Genomic DNA, 15,145 nt, shown 5'->3' on the forward strand with positions numbered 1-15,145 from the left:
AAGCTTTTTGGCCAAAGCAATAAAGGGTAGAATATTTTTGTCTTTTAGAAGCACAGTTACCGACTCAATTTCCATGCAGGAGCTCAAATCAAGCGCACTCAAATATGGTTCTGCTGCTGAGCGGCGCCAGACCAATCAAGATAGTTCCCCTCTCCAAGGCCAGTTTGGAGGCATCGGTTCGCGAAAGGGCCGTCTGCTTTACAGCTATGTAAACAAGTGTTTATATCTCACATAGCGATTTAAGTAAATCATTAAACATACGCATTTTGTTCTGTTTGGATATATTAAATGCATATTTTTCAAAAAAATAAAAGTTTAGTTCAATCTTATTAGTGTTTAGGCGATAACGGAAGTTGTGAGAGGTGCACAGTCTCGCCTCGCTTGTAGAGGGTTGTACAGCTGTTTTCACGTTGCTAAAATTCTGCGCAAGATGTTATCCACGATTTACGTGCAAGGCAGTGATGCAAACAAGCCCTCTGGAAAATAAAGGAATTGTTGTGTGGCAGCTTTTCGGATAAAAAAAGACCGCTGTCTCTCTTCGTCCACTATGCGGAGGCTCAATGATACCGACGCCGTGCGCATAGGTCGCATGTAAGGGATATTTTATGGAAGGTGGGACGAGGGAGAGGTTGTGAGGCTGGGGAATAGGGGCATCAGCTGAGCTGGAGAGAGGAGCGTTAGCAAGCTAGCTATCGTGACAGTAGCGGGTATAACGGAACAGTGACTTTTCCACACAATACAACAACCCGCTGGTTCCGTTCAGCAATCATGGCTACTAATGGTAACAACAACTTAATGCCTGGGATGGGGGAGATCATCCAGTTGAACGTCGGTGGGACAAGGTAGGCTTCCTCATCATCATACTGGGAATTTGAGCTCTGGCCACGTACATCACGTATGATGCTATCTGCATTAAAGTAGATAAACCAGTCCATGGTTTTCATTACACTTTTTCCCATTCGCTTTCTTATTTTGTCTCTCTCACGCGCGCTCTCTGGGTAGTTCAAATTGAACATTATGTACAGGTTTATTATTGCGGTGTAGTGATGAATTTCTTCAGAACGGCAACTTTCATTTCATCAGTGTTATGACTATGAATATAATGGCTCTCGGTCAAAATTTCCATACTCATAAGTGCATTTACATTCTCTATTTCAGTGTTGTTTGTAATAAATATGCTATTGTGTCCTTGTACTGTAGGTTCAGCACCTCCAGACAGACTCTGATGTGGATTCCAGACTCTTTCTTCTCAAGGTTGGTTAAATGTTGACTCTCTACCAAAGCAGACGGTGCATGGAATATCTGGGCTGTTTATGCAAGTGCTTTTCCCTCTTCATCTCTACGTGATCAACTAACGAGATGTCACATGAATGCTATTCAGGTTGCACTGTGAAATGTTAATGTTAATATTTCAAAGCAGGACTAACATGGGACTCAAAGGGATTAAAATTACCTTGTCTGTATTCCCCCAGAGATACATAAGATAAATAAACTATACTGGTACTATGGCTACAGCATGTAGGAGTTCAACCAGAAACAGGTCAAAGACTCAGTGAGCGTGCTATGGTGCAGTCACAACACAGTAACACGAAATTTGTATTACATAATTAATGTTAAGTAGGGATGTTCCATTATTCCGTCTCTATCTTGATATGAGCTTCTACAATTCTAGTGATGGAAAATGTCAGGGGATTACAATTACAGTCCATGTAAATGTTGTATGTTTTATTTGGTATTTTAGTGAGACAAATGTCTTGTTTTGTATTGACCGCCTAACTCACTGCAAACACTTATTCCATGTTTTGAGATTTTTTTTTAAATATATGTTTGGCATGGACATGTTTTTCAAATCCTTTGAGTGAGTTATTTAGTTGTGATTCCAGCTCTAGAGGGAAACACACTGTTAAAGTGAAACAGCTGATTGGGGCTAGGCAAATACCATGGTCGTTACAAACTCAAACACTAGACTGAGCTCATAGTTTGACAACAGCTGAGCAAGTAGTGCTAAATGCTGTCAGACTGTCTGCCAGAGCACCTGTCTGCCTGCCTGCCTGCCAGTCTCATTGCCCCCAGCTGTCTGCAGTGTGCTGCCAATATAAGTCAATTCTCATATAAATTCTTGAATTAGATGTAGAACATCAACACAAATGTGATGGCTAATAGCAACATGTGCTGATACAGTAATAATCTGAAGTCAGCAGGTTAGAGTGTTTGTAACTGTTCAAATAATTTATGTGTTTACTGCAGGTACTGGTAATACTGCTGGTGTGTGGAAATGGAGAAGTGCTTGGGTTAACTGGATCACTGTGTGTGTATGTGTGTGTGTGTGTGTGTGTGTGTGTGTGTGTGTGTGTGTTTTTCAGTTTGCTGAGTGGAAGGATATCCACTCTTCGGGATGAAACTGGAGCTGTGAGTATAACCTTTGTTGCTTCTTTTTCCAAAACTAGCATCTGCTGGCCTGACATCTGACAACTGAGCATTCTTTGAAAGCTTACAGCAGATAGGACATCATGACATTTGTTCTGTTATGATGCAACTTAATGAAATATGATGCATGGCCTTAAGATTACATGTGCATGCTCAGGAACAAATAAGACCATTTGAGACCGCATTAGACAAATTCTGCAGCCCATGATCAACGTTACATGGTGACATTTTGTTTTGTGTGACCAACAGCCTAAAATCCAAAGTTATTCAACTTACAGAAAATCATTTGAGGAATTGAACCCAACAATTCTTTGGTATTTTTGCTTGGTATTCCACTTTTCTGAAGTTGTTGTTGATTCTCATTTAATCATCATCAATGTTTTTGGGTGGTCTGTCCGTCCATCCATCCGTCTGTCTGTTTGTCTGTCAACCATATGTACGTCTATACATCCCATTCTTGTGAACGTGATATCTTGGCACAGACATTCACTTGGACTCAGAGATGAGCTGATTAGATTTTGGTGGGCAAAGGTCAAAGTTCACAGTGAACTCACATTCGTGTGAATGTGAGAATAATACAGGACTAATTTCCTGCAACTTGACTGGTTGGCAGAGGCATACAGTTGCGAGGTAGTAATTCAGGTTTTAGCACTAATTTCATGATCTGTTTCTGTTGCTGTAAAGAGTTGTTTTTAACACCACAGAACAGATGATTGTCCTTTGTGGATAATACATTTAAATGTGATCATTAACTTCTGTCAGTATTACAATACCACCAGGCTAGATGCACACCAGTAACTGCTGAAGGTGTTGAATGCTCAGCAGTTACTTAAATAAATGGTTAATGATTCCCTGCATTTGCATTTGCATCATAAAATATGTTCCTCACTTGCAGATATTTATTGACAGAGACCCTACAGCTTTTGCACCAATTTTGAATTTCCTCCGAACCAAAGAATTGGACCTGCGGTAAGGAGCCATGACAGCATTCAGAAAATATCCCTGAATGTTTATTTTAGGAAGACATTATGTTGAGTTGTAAGCAGGGTCTTACTGAATACATATGCTGCTTTTTTTCTCTTTGTAGGGGTGTCAACATCAGCGTCCTACGGCATGAAGCAGAGTTTTACGGGATAACTCCTTTAGGTATGTTGCTTTCTTAGGGTTTTTTAGGGTAGAGTTTTATGAGGAAATGGAGGGAGCAGCCTTGTTCTTGGCAAGTACTGATGCTTATAGACATAATGGAAACATCAGGGGGTAACAACAACTTTGTTTTGCATACAGTATATTTTTATAAAACATTTTCTAGAACTATTGTCAATGAAGTGAAATGTTGTCTTGTAATGTCAAATGTGTTTTGGCTTCAAATTCAACTTAACCAAGGTCAGAACCTTAATACTGCTAAGTCCATGTACTCTAATGTTGTTTTACTTCCTGTTTCACTGTTTGTAACTTCCCTACATTGTCTGTGTACTTGAATGGGTAATTCACCTGATCAGTGATACTGATCACATCCTTCAAATCATGACAAACACTGGCATATGATTTACAATATAATACATACAATATAAATTAAATACAATATGTGCTGGATTGGTCCAACTCAGAAACAAAATCCAGTCAGTCATAAGGAATTTCCCAGTGAAAAAAATGAATTAATGAATGCAATGAAAAAAACTAAATGCAGAAACAATGGTACCTTGTTTAAAACATAAAACATTATTGCAATTGATAAGACTGCAGTGTGTGTTTTTGTGTGTATATGTGCAGTGCGGCGCCTGTTGCTGTGTGAGGAACTGGACCGCTCATCATGTGGTAGTGTTCTCTTCCATGGTTACCTGCCTCCCCCAGGTAAAGACATGAAACTGATTAACAGAGAAAATGAACTGAAAATAAAACAACTGCGTTAGTTATAGACATCATATTCTACTGATGTTTCACAAAACAAAGTTCCAGAATAGAAATGACCTGGTTTCAAATCATAGAATAGTACAGAGACACAACACCTGAAATTTCTGTTTATAAATCTCAGTGAATCTTTCCTTGACAGCCATCCCCGCCCGTAAATCAAACCCAGCCTCAGCAGCCTCTGGCGCCTCCTCTGAAGAGCGGCCAGGTCCAAGTGGAGCAGAGGGCTTCACCCGTGTCGGTCCCCCTCCTCACCCTTCTTTCCCTGGCTCACCTGGAACAGAACACAAACTGGGTGAGTATCCCAGAGCAGCCTTATGAAGTGAAAAGGCAAATAATGGTGATAATACGTAGATTATATAAATGTTTACAGCTTTTGTGAGTAAGTGAAAGAAATTCATCTCAGTTTGTGTTTAATTTTACCATAAAAAGACAGCCATCAGATGATGTAGCAGTGACTCATATTTTGTCAGTGACTTGTCAGTAGGAATATGGGCCTATACCCTGCTACACCGTCTGTCTTCTGCCTGACATTCACACAGGCAGAAGACAGACGGTGTAGACACACACTGTGTCTACACCGTGTGTAGACACCGACACTGTGTGTCTACTCTATATGATCTTGTATCTGTGTAGGTAATGTCTTGGTTTGTCCAAATGTTCATTTGTATGTCAAATCTGTGTGTGTGAGATTAGAGGGTATATATGCGTACTGTTTATGCTTGTCCACATCTCTGTGAGCGTGTGTATGTTTCTGTGAGTGTGCATTACTGCCTCAGCTAATGTGACCTGACACATCCTTTTAGTGCGCTGACTGAACAGCAGTGCAGAGAGTGTAATGAGCTGCCATAGACAAATACTGTGCCTGGTTCTAGATGTTCTAGATTCAGATAAATAATGAAAAATACGAGTGAAAAGATAATGCAGTCGTCAGGCTATGAAAGAAGTGTATTTATGTGTATTTTTTCTGCTTGTGTGTGTGTGTGTGTGTGTAGGTCCCGTGGTTGACCCCAGGAAGGTGTTGATTATAGCAGGGCACCACAACTGGATTGTAGCATCTTATGCACACTTTGTCATTTGCTACAGGTAATACTATCCCAGCATATTAAGCACATTTCTTATTTGCTTTATAGTTCATAAGGGGGAGACATTAAATCATTTATGATGGGAAGATGGCATCATTTTCTGTTATATGTCAAATTTCTTGCTAATTCCTACTGCACTGCATCTGTTCCAGCTCAGTAGCTGTCATTTTAGGCTTGATTCATCCATTCGTTTAGTCAGATTACTGAAATATTTATTTCTATTAAAACAAGCAGACAAGTTGAGAATAAAATGTTATTTGGTTTAATAATGAAGAAGAAATAATTTTTTCATTTCATTTTCATAATTTTTTAACAATGTGGTTAAGTACATGTAATAATGGTGTTAATAAAAGCAGATATGACTGAAAAAGACTCAAGTAAAGATAAAAAACCTAAGAGGAATTGATTCAAGATGAACATGTGGAAGTCAATAGCGCTGCCCACATGTTTTAAACATACAGGTCTCTATCAGGGCATGCTTATGACACTTGTGGTTGTCTGCTCACATCCTTATGAAAGCTCATAGGTATTGGACACACTTTTGTTTTAAACCAGCTTCTTCATGGCAGATCTGCGTGTTTACCACTGACCTCGATCTTTGAAGTTACAAAGCTCTGTATTATAGTAAATCAATAACAAAAAAAAATGAAAGCAAAAAAAAATATTTGTGCATGTGTGATCTCATTAAAGGATAAAGGAATCTTCTGGATGGCAGCAGGTGTTTTCCTCCCCCTACCTTGACTGGACCATTGAACGTGTCGCACTTAATGCCAAGGTGGTGGGTGGCCCACATGGAGACAAGGACAAGATGGTGGCCGCTGCCTCTGAAAGCAGTATCATCCTCTGGAGCATCCAAGATGGAGGCAGTGGTAATGAGATAGGTAGGTTTATACCACAGAATTACAAAGTGTGGTCCAGACAGAGAAATTTAAAGTGTAGTGACTACAGCCTTACTGTCACTCTCAATCCACCCTCCCCTGGCCCCAAAACGGCCCCCAGGTGTGTTCAGTCTCGGTGTACCTGTTGATGATCTCTTCTTCATCGGGAACCAGCTGGTGGCGACGAGCCACACAGGGAAGGTCGGGGTGTGGAATGCCGTCACACAACACTGGCAGGTACGAGGGTCAATGTGCATGTGTGTGAGCGTGTTTATGTGAGACAGAGAGAGGTGGAGGAAAGGTGGGTGTTTCTGTTTCACTGTGTATAAAAACAAATGTAGTAGTAATGAGTACATTATATATAGGTGATGAGTTACTGCGCTGATTGTGCGCTTACTTTTTTTGTGTGTATCAGGTTCAAGATGTGGTTCCCATCACCAGCTGTGACACGGCAGGATCCTTCCTACTGCTGGGCTGCAATAATGGTTCTATCTACTACATAGGTACGCACATGTTCACAAACATACATACACCGGTGCACACAGGGTGAGCTATCTTTTGTCTGTCACTCAATTTATTGGACGTTAGTGAAATCCAGTGGAAATCCCTATTTCAGTTAAAGGGTGTGGTACGGCCAATGATTGCTCTCTCATGTTTTTGAATGTATAAAATGCTATAAAACTCCAACCTAAGCACATATAATTTGGCCCTCCTCTTCCTTTCAGACATGCAAAAGTTTCCGCTGAGGATGAAGGATAATGATCTTCTCGTGACTGAGCTTTATCATGACCCTTCAAACGATGCCATCACTGCGCTGTCTGTCTACCTCACACCTAAAACCAGTAAGTAGTTACTGTTTTTCATCAGGCTGTTGTTTTTCTAAAATTAAAAAAGACTTCAGGAAATTGTGTTCTTGCGTACACCTGTCTATCATCTCCTTCAGATCAGTTTCACCTCCTGGGATATAGACATAACAGACGTAAGTCACAGTTAACTGACCAGACATTAAAACATTGTGTCTGTTTGTGTTCATGTTGTGTTTTTCTGTCTTCTCTTCCCTTTCTCTGCGCTCAGGTGTGAGTGGGAACTGGATAGAGATAGCCTATGGGACTAGCAGCGGCGCTGTGAGAGTGATCGTGCAACACCCGGAGACAGTGGGATCAGGGCCCCAGCTCTTTCAGACATTCACTGTGCACAGGAGTCCGGTGACAAAGATCATGTTGTCTGAGAAACATCTGGTATCAGGTGAGGAAGGTGTTAACAGGTCGGAGGTTTAGTCAGTCTCCCTGCTGATGGAGTGATGGTTGAGATAAGGAGTGTAGGTTGTAGGGGATTATACAAGACAGCAGTAAAAACGCAGGCTATTGACAATGATCCAATCATCTTTTGTTCATTCTGGTTTCTTGTTACGTATGTGTATCTACATGTGATTGACATCTTGTGTGGGTTTTTTTTCGTGTGTGTCAGTGTGTGCAGACAACAACCACGTACGGACGTGGACGGTGACCCGATTCAGAGGGATGATCTCCACCCAGCCAGGCTCCACCCCTCTGGCCTCGTTCAAAATCCTGTCCCTGGAGGAGACGGAGAGCCACGGGAGCTACTGCTCTGGGAATGATATCGGTGAGAGAGATGAGAGGGGAAGATTAAAAGAAATAGAATGTGGAAATAGAGATTAATGTGAGAGAAGGACCAATGCAGTTGAAACAATTTGTGAATGATTTGATTAGTCGATCGACAGACAAATAATCAGTAACTATTTTGATGATTGATGAATCATTTCAGTCATTGTTCAAGCTAAATTTGTTTTGTATTATTTGTAGCCCTAGATAGATTGTCTGAGACTGTGCTCGGAACAGAGCTATAGATTTGGGATTAGCATTAGCAGTAATGAGTAGATCTTGTCTTTCAAATTCAGTAGATAAGAGGTTAACAATATGCAGATATGATGAGCTTGTTTCCAGCTGTTCCTCGCATCTGTAAAGCACTGAATTACACAAAATACCAATCACATGATTCAAACTCAAATTTTTCTCGTTGTTTCTCATTTCTCATTTCTCATTCTCATCGCAATTCTATATTTATGTCTTGTGTTTTCTGCCAATATTTTGTGGTGGTTAAGTTGGCTTTGGGTGCAAGATGCCAAAGCTCAGGTGGTGTGATTTCTGCTCTAAGGTCCATTTGGAGAAAGAGACGATCAGCAGGTTTTCATCCAGAAGGTCATCCCTATCACCAACAAACTGTTTGTGAGGCTCTCATCAACTGGAAAAAGGTATAATGTACTCCACCTATCTTTCTCTTTCAGCCAGTGTGTAACTGTGTTTACTGCATGATGCTCCCTCTCACTAAATCTCTTCCTTTCCCTTTATTGGCACTGTTTGTGTTTGTCAGGATCTGTGAGGTGCAGTCAGTGGACGGGACCACCATCTCTTGCTTCATGGTTCGTGAGTGTGAAGGTTCCAGTCGGATGGGGTCACGACCTCGGCGCTATCTGTTCACTGGTCATGGCAATGGCAGCATCCAAATGTGGGACCTGACCACTGCGATGGACACCGCTAACAAAGGAGAGGAGAAGAAGAAAGAGGGTGAGGAAATAGAGATTGCTAGATGGAAGACAGACAGGGAGGCTGAGAGAGCGACAGATTTGGGGAGATCATCACTGTATGCATTCATGGGAGAAGAGACGAAGAGCAACTGTAATGTAAGACAGTATGTCTCTGGCTACATTTACTCACCTCATGGATATACAGTTTATACAGTAGACTACACTTCCTAGGATTCAATGTAATTGTTTCTTTTGATGAGATACTGTGTGTGAGTGCTCTGAATCTGCTTTTGTGTTTGATAGATGTAGGTGGGCCTACAGAGGAGGAGCTGCTGCAGCTGTTGGATCAATGTGACCTGAGCACCTCCCGCTGTGCTACACCAAATATTAGCCCTGCCCCCTCTGTGCTGCACCACACACGCCTGCGAGAGTCCTGCTCAAGGTTGGAAAGAAAGTTCACACACACACCGTGTTAAACAAACAAACAAGCAAACACACACACACACACACGAAAGGAAACCTTCAGCTCTTTATCTTTCTTATTCTGACTCATACATCTTCATATATCTTACATACTGTATATACAAAAGAATTAGGAACTGTCTCTGTTTAGCGATGCTACATGGCTAATAATTACAGTGAAGAACACCCTCTTACAGTAAGATAAACAAAGACTCCAAGTCTTACCTGTCTCCCTGTCTTTTCTTTCCTTCAGTCTGCAGTTACAGGCCCCGGAGCCCATTCCTGAGAGCCAGGCTACTTATGGGGCTGTGCGACCCTACAGAGAGAGCCCCCTACTGGCCCGTGCTCGGCGAACTGAGTCCTTCCACAGCTACCGGTGAAATATTTGTTTGACTGTCCAGACACTGTACTTTAAAAGCTTAGTTCATCCAGACTTTTTTTTTTATATATATATGAATGAAACCCATTTTTAAAGTGTGTCCTTTTGTGTGCCAACGATCTGATTATGCTGGGTGCATTTACACCTGGAAAATGCTGATCTGTTTCTGTCTTCTTGCATTTATCCCTCTCTCCACCCTTAACTGACGGATGTGTATCCATTTCTGTTTCCATAGAGACTTTCAGAACTTTAGCCTGAGTCGAGGTGTCTTGGACAGCACGGGTCAAATTTCCATCCAGGGCCCCAGCCAGGTTCCAGATGCCCGCCGTTCACTTTGTGACTTTGGACCTGAGGACGGTGACAGGAGATCCTCTGCAATGGAGCTCTGGGCCTGCCGAACCACTGGTGCAAACTCTAACATAAATGTCACGGGTTTGACTGCTGCTTGTCTTTCTGGGGTGAAGGCAGAAGGCAGTCAAGAAACTCCACGGCAACCTCCAGACAGCCCGATTCCGGGGGCTGACGTTAGGCGAAAGGTGCACCCACAAGAGGAGGGAGAAGGTGTGGGATCCGGGGGAGATGGGGCAAAGGCAGAGGGAGGTGTGAAGAAAAGGGGAGTACTAGAAGGAGGCTTTTTAGGGAGGAAGAAGGCTCCCCCAGTTCCTCACCTGTCCTCCCTCCCTTCCAGTTCTGAAGGTGGTGGCAGTGACTCATCTGCAAATGCTTCCCCTTCCCCAACCAAACTAGCCTCCTCCACCTCGCCGCGACACAGGAAGCCGGCCCCAGAGCCATCCAATCAGGACAGCAGCCTGTGAAAACGCATCTGCCCACCACCCATTTGTTTTGATCCCACGCAGTGGAATCATTTCATAGAGGCATCCTGTTGGTGCATGAAGGACCTGTTGTGTCAGATTCAGGATTTAAATAGGTAAAGGTTTCTTTTGGGAGCCCACAGATAATGAGTCTGTGTCTCAGCACAGAACTTTCACTACGTTTGCTCCCAAGGCTGAAAAACTTTTATTTAAACTTTACACCTTTCATTTAAGTCAGTGGAACTTTTCATAGTTTTGAGTACAAAACCTGACAAGAGGAAGCAGTTACAGCGCTAGCATCATAACATCTCAACCAGAGCAGGAATGCATCCTCTTTATGATCATTCTTGTAAAATGGACCAGGGCTCCTACTATCTCCATTTGCTTTTGGTGACTGGTGATGAGGTTAACACTTTGAGGCATGGGGCTGAAAGTAATTTCCCAGCTCAGTGCTGAAGAACTGCTGTAATTGTTTTCTCTTTCTGTGTTGTTGTTCACTCGACAGCTTAGCATACAGTAACTGCAGGAACAGGCAAGTCTGTTGGCTCTGGTATGGTCAAGGGTGTGTTGCTGCCTGTTTGGTTTGAAGCACAATCAAGTGTTAATCCACAGATAAGACTGAATTCATTAAATCATCAAGGCTCATTAAATTAAAAAAAAAAGATAGCACAGTACTAGTAACAGAATGGGGGGTTTCTAATATTTGAATAATGTGTTATTCAGCTTGTGAAAGCCTTAAACAGCCACAAAATAGAATTGACAGAGGCACACACCCCGTTAGTTTATCAGATTTTTAAGGTGTTTTTACTGACTTGTATTCTGGTAGGAATTACTATGTTCAGAACTTGACCTAAACCGTTTAAGCGTAAAAACAAAATATCCAGATTTAAATGGAAGTCACGTTTCTTAAGATCTTCAACTAACAACTAAATCTAATTTACAATTATGTAAAACAGAAAAAAAAAAACAATTAACTAAACAAAATTTTCAGCACTTCCACATAGATTTGTCAAAAGGATCAGATCTCTTTCAGAGACAGAACTCATGATGATATCAAGCATCTCTGACAACATGCAAATTTGTCTCACAGTGGATTTTTTCTTACCTTAAACACATTACCTTTGACAGAGGCTTGGCAGCTACTTGAATCCCAAAATGTCACAAAAATACTTTGCTGTGGCCAGAGAAGCAACGGGTATTGTTGTTAAACCAATGACACTAAAAATTGACAGACAGTAAGCAGTAAAGTCATGTTGCAGCTCCAGCATACAGTCAAACTTTGTTGTTTGACAGCTCTATGAGAACTATACGACCGTGGAGTTGTGAAGCACAACAGCTAAAACAGACACTGTGGTTTTCACTTGAAGTCTTCATGAACGCCACATAGAGAGACATGTAACACATGAGTGACAGCTTGAAAAAACAATGAATACTCAAGTGAACAGGTGGCTGCTTTTCACTGCAACTGGTTGTTTAATATTTTGCTTTTTTATTTACAGGCCAATTGAATTCTTAATTTATTTTTAGCATAATTAAAAAACTGGCAAAAAATGTAAAAAGAACAAACCTACAAAAAACTGCATTCCAATGCAGCAATTTTGAGGGATTTTCATTCAACATTTGTAAATGAGAATTTGAAAACAATTTGGTGGCACACAGCTGGAACCTTCAGTTTAAGGGACGGACTTGTTTTGTTTGTTTTTTTTGTAGATGTATCCTTTATCGGTTAAGATATCACACTCACACTAACAGTGACAGCATAACACCTTTAGCTACATATTTTATAGGAACAAAATATGTTTTTAATGCTTTATGGTTTACTTATTCATATCTAAACAGAGAGAAATCATTTGGCACATGTTTTACTGCTCTTCAGTCAGTTAGAAAAATCTCACATCTGTGCTCATAGTTCACAAATAAGAAAACTAGTTGTGTTCCTGTTTATATTCAGTCTGTTTCTTCACGGTGGTGCCTGTGCAAGATCACACTAATTATTATTATTTATATTTTATTTTTTTAAAGCATCACAATATAACTACACTCAACTCAATAGAAGGACCTACACTACTTCACTTTACTCCCTTTGAAACAGGTGGTGATGTGTCTTATCTTGTTTTGGATGACTGTTGCAGTGCCTTATTTAAAATTGTTTGACGGTTATCAGCCTGTTTGTGTGTTTTAGTTGAAAAAAATTCTGACCAAAGGCTTGTGAAGGTGGAGCTCACTGTGGAGCCACATAACGGACCTGTCCACTCTGGCTTTGGCTAGAATTGCCTAATGGTAGATTCACACCAGGCCAAATTAGATTTTATGACTGTGTATGGTAAATCATTGATGTATGGTCATTTGAATTGATAGGCATTAGATATCTCTTGTAAATAATCCTGAAGTAGACTATAACTGGAAAGTCCATCTCATTTCCCAACATCAGAGGAACTTTGATCACTAGCTTGTTCTTATGAAGGTAAAACATGAGTATACGCTCTGTAGGAGACAAAAGCAAGGCACCTTGGTTGTGTAATAGTGGGCCTAAGAGGACTGGATAGCCTAAAGTAAAATGGTAGCAACCTTTTATTAGCAAAATCATTTTGTGAGTTAAACTTTCTTCTCTATTGTTCAAACCTTTTGGAGCCACTGGAAGAGTTTAGTATAAGTTAAAGAAACCAGGCCAGCTCCTGATCTACGGTACTTTTGTTGTAACTGTGGGGACAACACGATGTAAAATGGATGTGACGGTAAAAAAACTAAGTAGAACTAGAAAGACTTTCCTGAAATGTTAATTATAATTTGCCAAATCCAGCAGCTATATAAACTCACACATTGCTTATCATTTCAGCATAAAAATATAACATATGTGGTTTTTGCCGGTACAAAGATGTACATTTTGATACACAACTGTTTGATATACAACTGTACTTTAAGTAGACATACATATTCAAAACAAAATCCTAATACGGATGCATTGATGTGTGTGATTGTGTGTTGGTACTTACACTGCTGTTCATTACATATTGTTGATAATCATATAATGCCTATATTGATATTACCATGCTATTGGACCTAACTGCATTTGCACTTGCACTATTAAGACTAATATTAAAGTAACTTGCTAGTGTTTATTTTATATAAAATATAAGTCTAAATTGTATTTCAGCACATAACTGTCTGTCTGTCCTAATCTGTCGTCCCTCAGTTCCTCTCTGGCTGTGTTTACATTACATTACAGCCAGACACTAGTGAGCTAAAAGGATTACATATCTGTTTGTCTGAACTGCCCTGTACATCATTGTTTTACATTGTGTATGTTAGAAATGCTGCATTATGTTGTAATGTTATTTACAATTGCCTATAATACTGATCAAATATAATGTATAATTTCATAATGTTCAAATCTGGATAACAACACAATTGGAAAGAAATCCGGAGGATCAGTCTGCATTCTGGAAATGTTTACCTTTTTTTTCTTTTTCTTTAAAAAAAAAAAAAAAAAAAAAATTTGGTATGCATATTTTAACACATTGTGTAGAACAACAACACATTGTTCTGGGATCATGATCTACACTCCAGTTTTCCAGGCCAGTGTTATCAACAACAGATAAAGAGTAACTGAAAACATAAATAAATAAAAATGATTTGGGATCCGAGATGTGTTAACCTTGTTATGTAATTTGTGTGAGATGACAAGAACTTTGACGATGAATTCAAACAAACCATCAATGCTCAGTGTTAATCATTTTATAGTAGCTCAAATTTCATCTGCAGTTTCACCTTTAAAACTGGACTCAGTAAGAAGACTAACAGCCTGAAAGAAGTGCTGCCAGTCACTGCTGAGTTGTTAGCACATGGTTTGTGTGGATAACTTGCCAGTGTGAGTGTCACATAGGTGTGTGTATGTGTGTGTGTTTCCCCAACACTTTCATTTCACTAACCTTCCCGTTCAGACAGTCTCCTCTCTGAGACGCCGTCTGTCGTCATTGTGATTTATGAGTTTAATAAAAACCTGTGTGTGTGTGTGTGTGTGTAGCTCAGGGCCATACTGTCCCTTACAATCACTCTACAAGCTCTCTTTTCACAACCTCTCCCTCTCTCCATGGCTGACAATAGCTGTGAATGTGGCTGTGAATGTTTTAGAAGTGCCCTTGTCAGACTGGTGTCCTTGAGCGAGGGCAAGGTTGTTACTGCCAGTTTGTTAATTTCAAACTTGCCTTGATGTCCCCTTAAGGGACACAGGAGCAAAACTAAATTACAGCTGTATAGTTTTGACAGAGATACTGGGCCCTCTGTGTGTTTGTGCTGGTGTGGTGGAGTGTGGAAACTAAGTCTTTACACAGCTGATGGCACATCTGTGTTTTACAGCTCAACTCATGACCAGTCTGAGTCTCTGTAAGATACAAATTTAGGAAGCGCAGTTTCATTTAAAATATAACATGTAGTGGCATTCAGCTACGTATTAATGCTGCAAAAATGTGTTACAGTACAGGACTCACTATTTACAGTGCTTCTGTAAATGTTGAAGGTTATAACAACAACAATAGACTGTTAAGCTAAATATCTCAGTCATGTCTACAATTAAAATGAATATTTAAACCATGGCACAATATTAGTCTCATCATGAAACAAATCTCCATGTGTCACTACTGGAGTTTTGG

General features: G+C 40.4%; 1 protein-coding gene across 2 annotated transcripts; it reads left to right on the forward strand.

Annotated features, from left to right (window-relative positions):
* Nucleotides 1-404: 404 nt before the first annotated feature.
* Nucleotides 405-14,140, forward strand: kctd3 (potassium channel tetramerization domain containing 3). Of its 2 annotated transcripts, XM_087178960.1 has the most exons (20): nucleotides 405-842; nucleotides 1,201-1,254; nucleotides 2,364-2,409; nucleotides 3,323-3,396; nucleotides 3,515-3,573; nucleotides 4,198-4,278; nucleotides 4,478-4,630; nucleotides 5,331-5,421; nucleotides 6,111-6,301; nucleotides 6,420-6,535; nucleotides 6,714-6,801; nucleotides 7,024-7,140; nucleotides 7,242-7,277; nucleotides 7,373-7,543; nucleotides 7,766-7,921; nucleotides 8,474-8,570; nucleotides 8,690-8,883; nucleotides 9,147-9,285; nucleotides 9,559-9,681; nucleotides 9,920-14,140. In XM_087178960.1, the coding sequence occupies exons 1-20, from the start codon at nucleotides 769-771 to the stop codon at nucleotides 10,497-10,499; spliced, it is 2,640 nt and encodes an 879-aa protein (XP_087035086.1). In that variant the 5' UTR covers nucleotides 405-768; the 3' UTR covers nucleotides 10,500-14,140. The 2 variants fall into 2 exon arrangements, with proteins under 2 accessions (XP_087035086.1, XP_023280770.1); XM_023425002.2 differs by lacking the exon at nucleotides 7,242-7,277.
* The last annotated feature ends 1,005 nt before the right edge of the window (nucleotides 14,141-15,145 follow it).

This window comes from Seriola lalandi, unplaced genomic scaffold, assembly GCF_002814215.2.
Source record: "Seriola lalandi dorsalis isolate HSWRI2012SDOR001 ecotype SW California unplaced genomic scaffold, Sedor1 jcf7180002054763, whole genome shotgun sequence".
Taxonomy (NCBI): Eukaryota; Metazoa; Chordata; class Actinopteri; order Carangiformes; family Carangidae; genus Seriola; species Seriola lalandi.

Coding starts and splice junctions, on each gene's coding strand:
- kctd3 (XM_087178960.1), top strand. CDS start 769: ATGGCTACTAATGGTAACAACAACTTAATGCCTGGGATGGGGGAGATC. Junction 6,302..6,419: donor AGGCAGTGGTAATGAGATAG/GTAGGTTTATAC, acceptor AACGGCCCCCAG/GTGTGTTCAGTCTCGGTGTA. Junction 8,884..9,146: donor AGAGGAGAAGAAGAAAGAGG/GTGAGGAAATAG, acceptor TGTGTTTGATAG/ATGTAGGTGGGCCTACAGAG.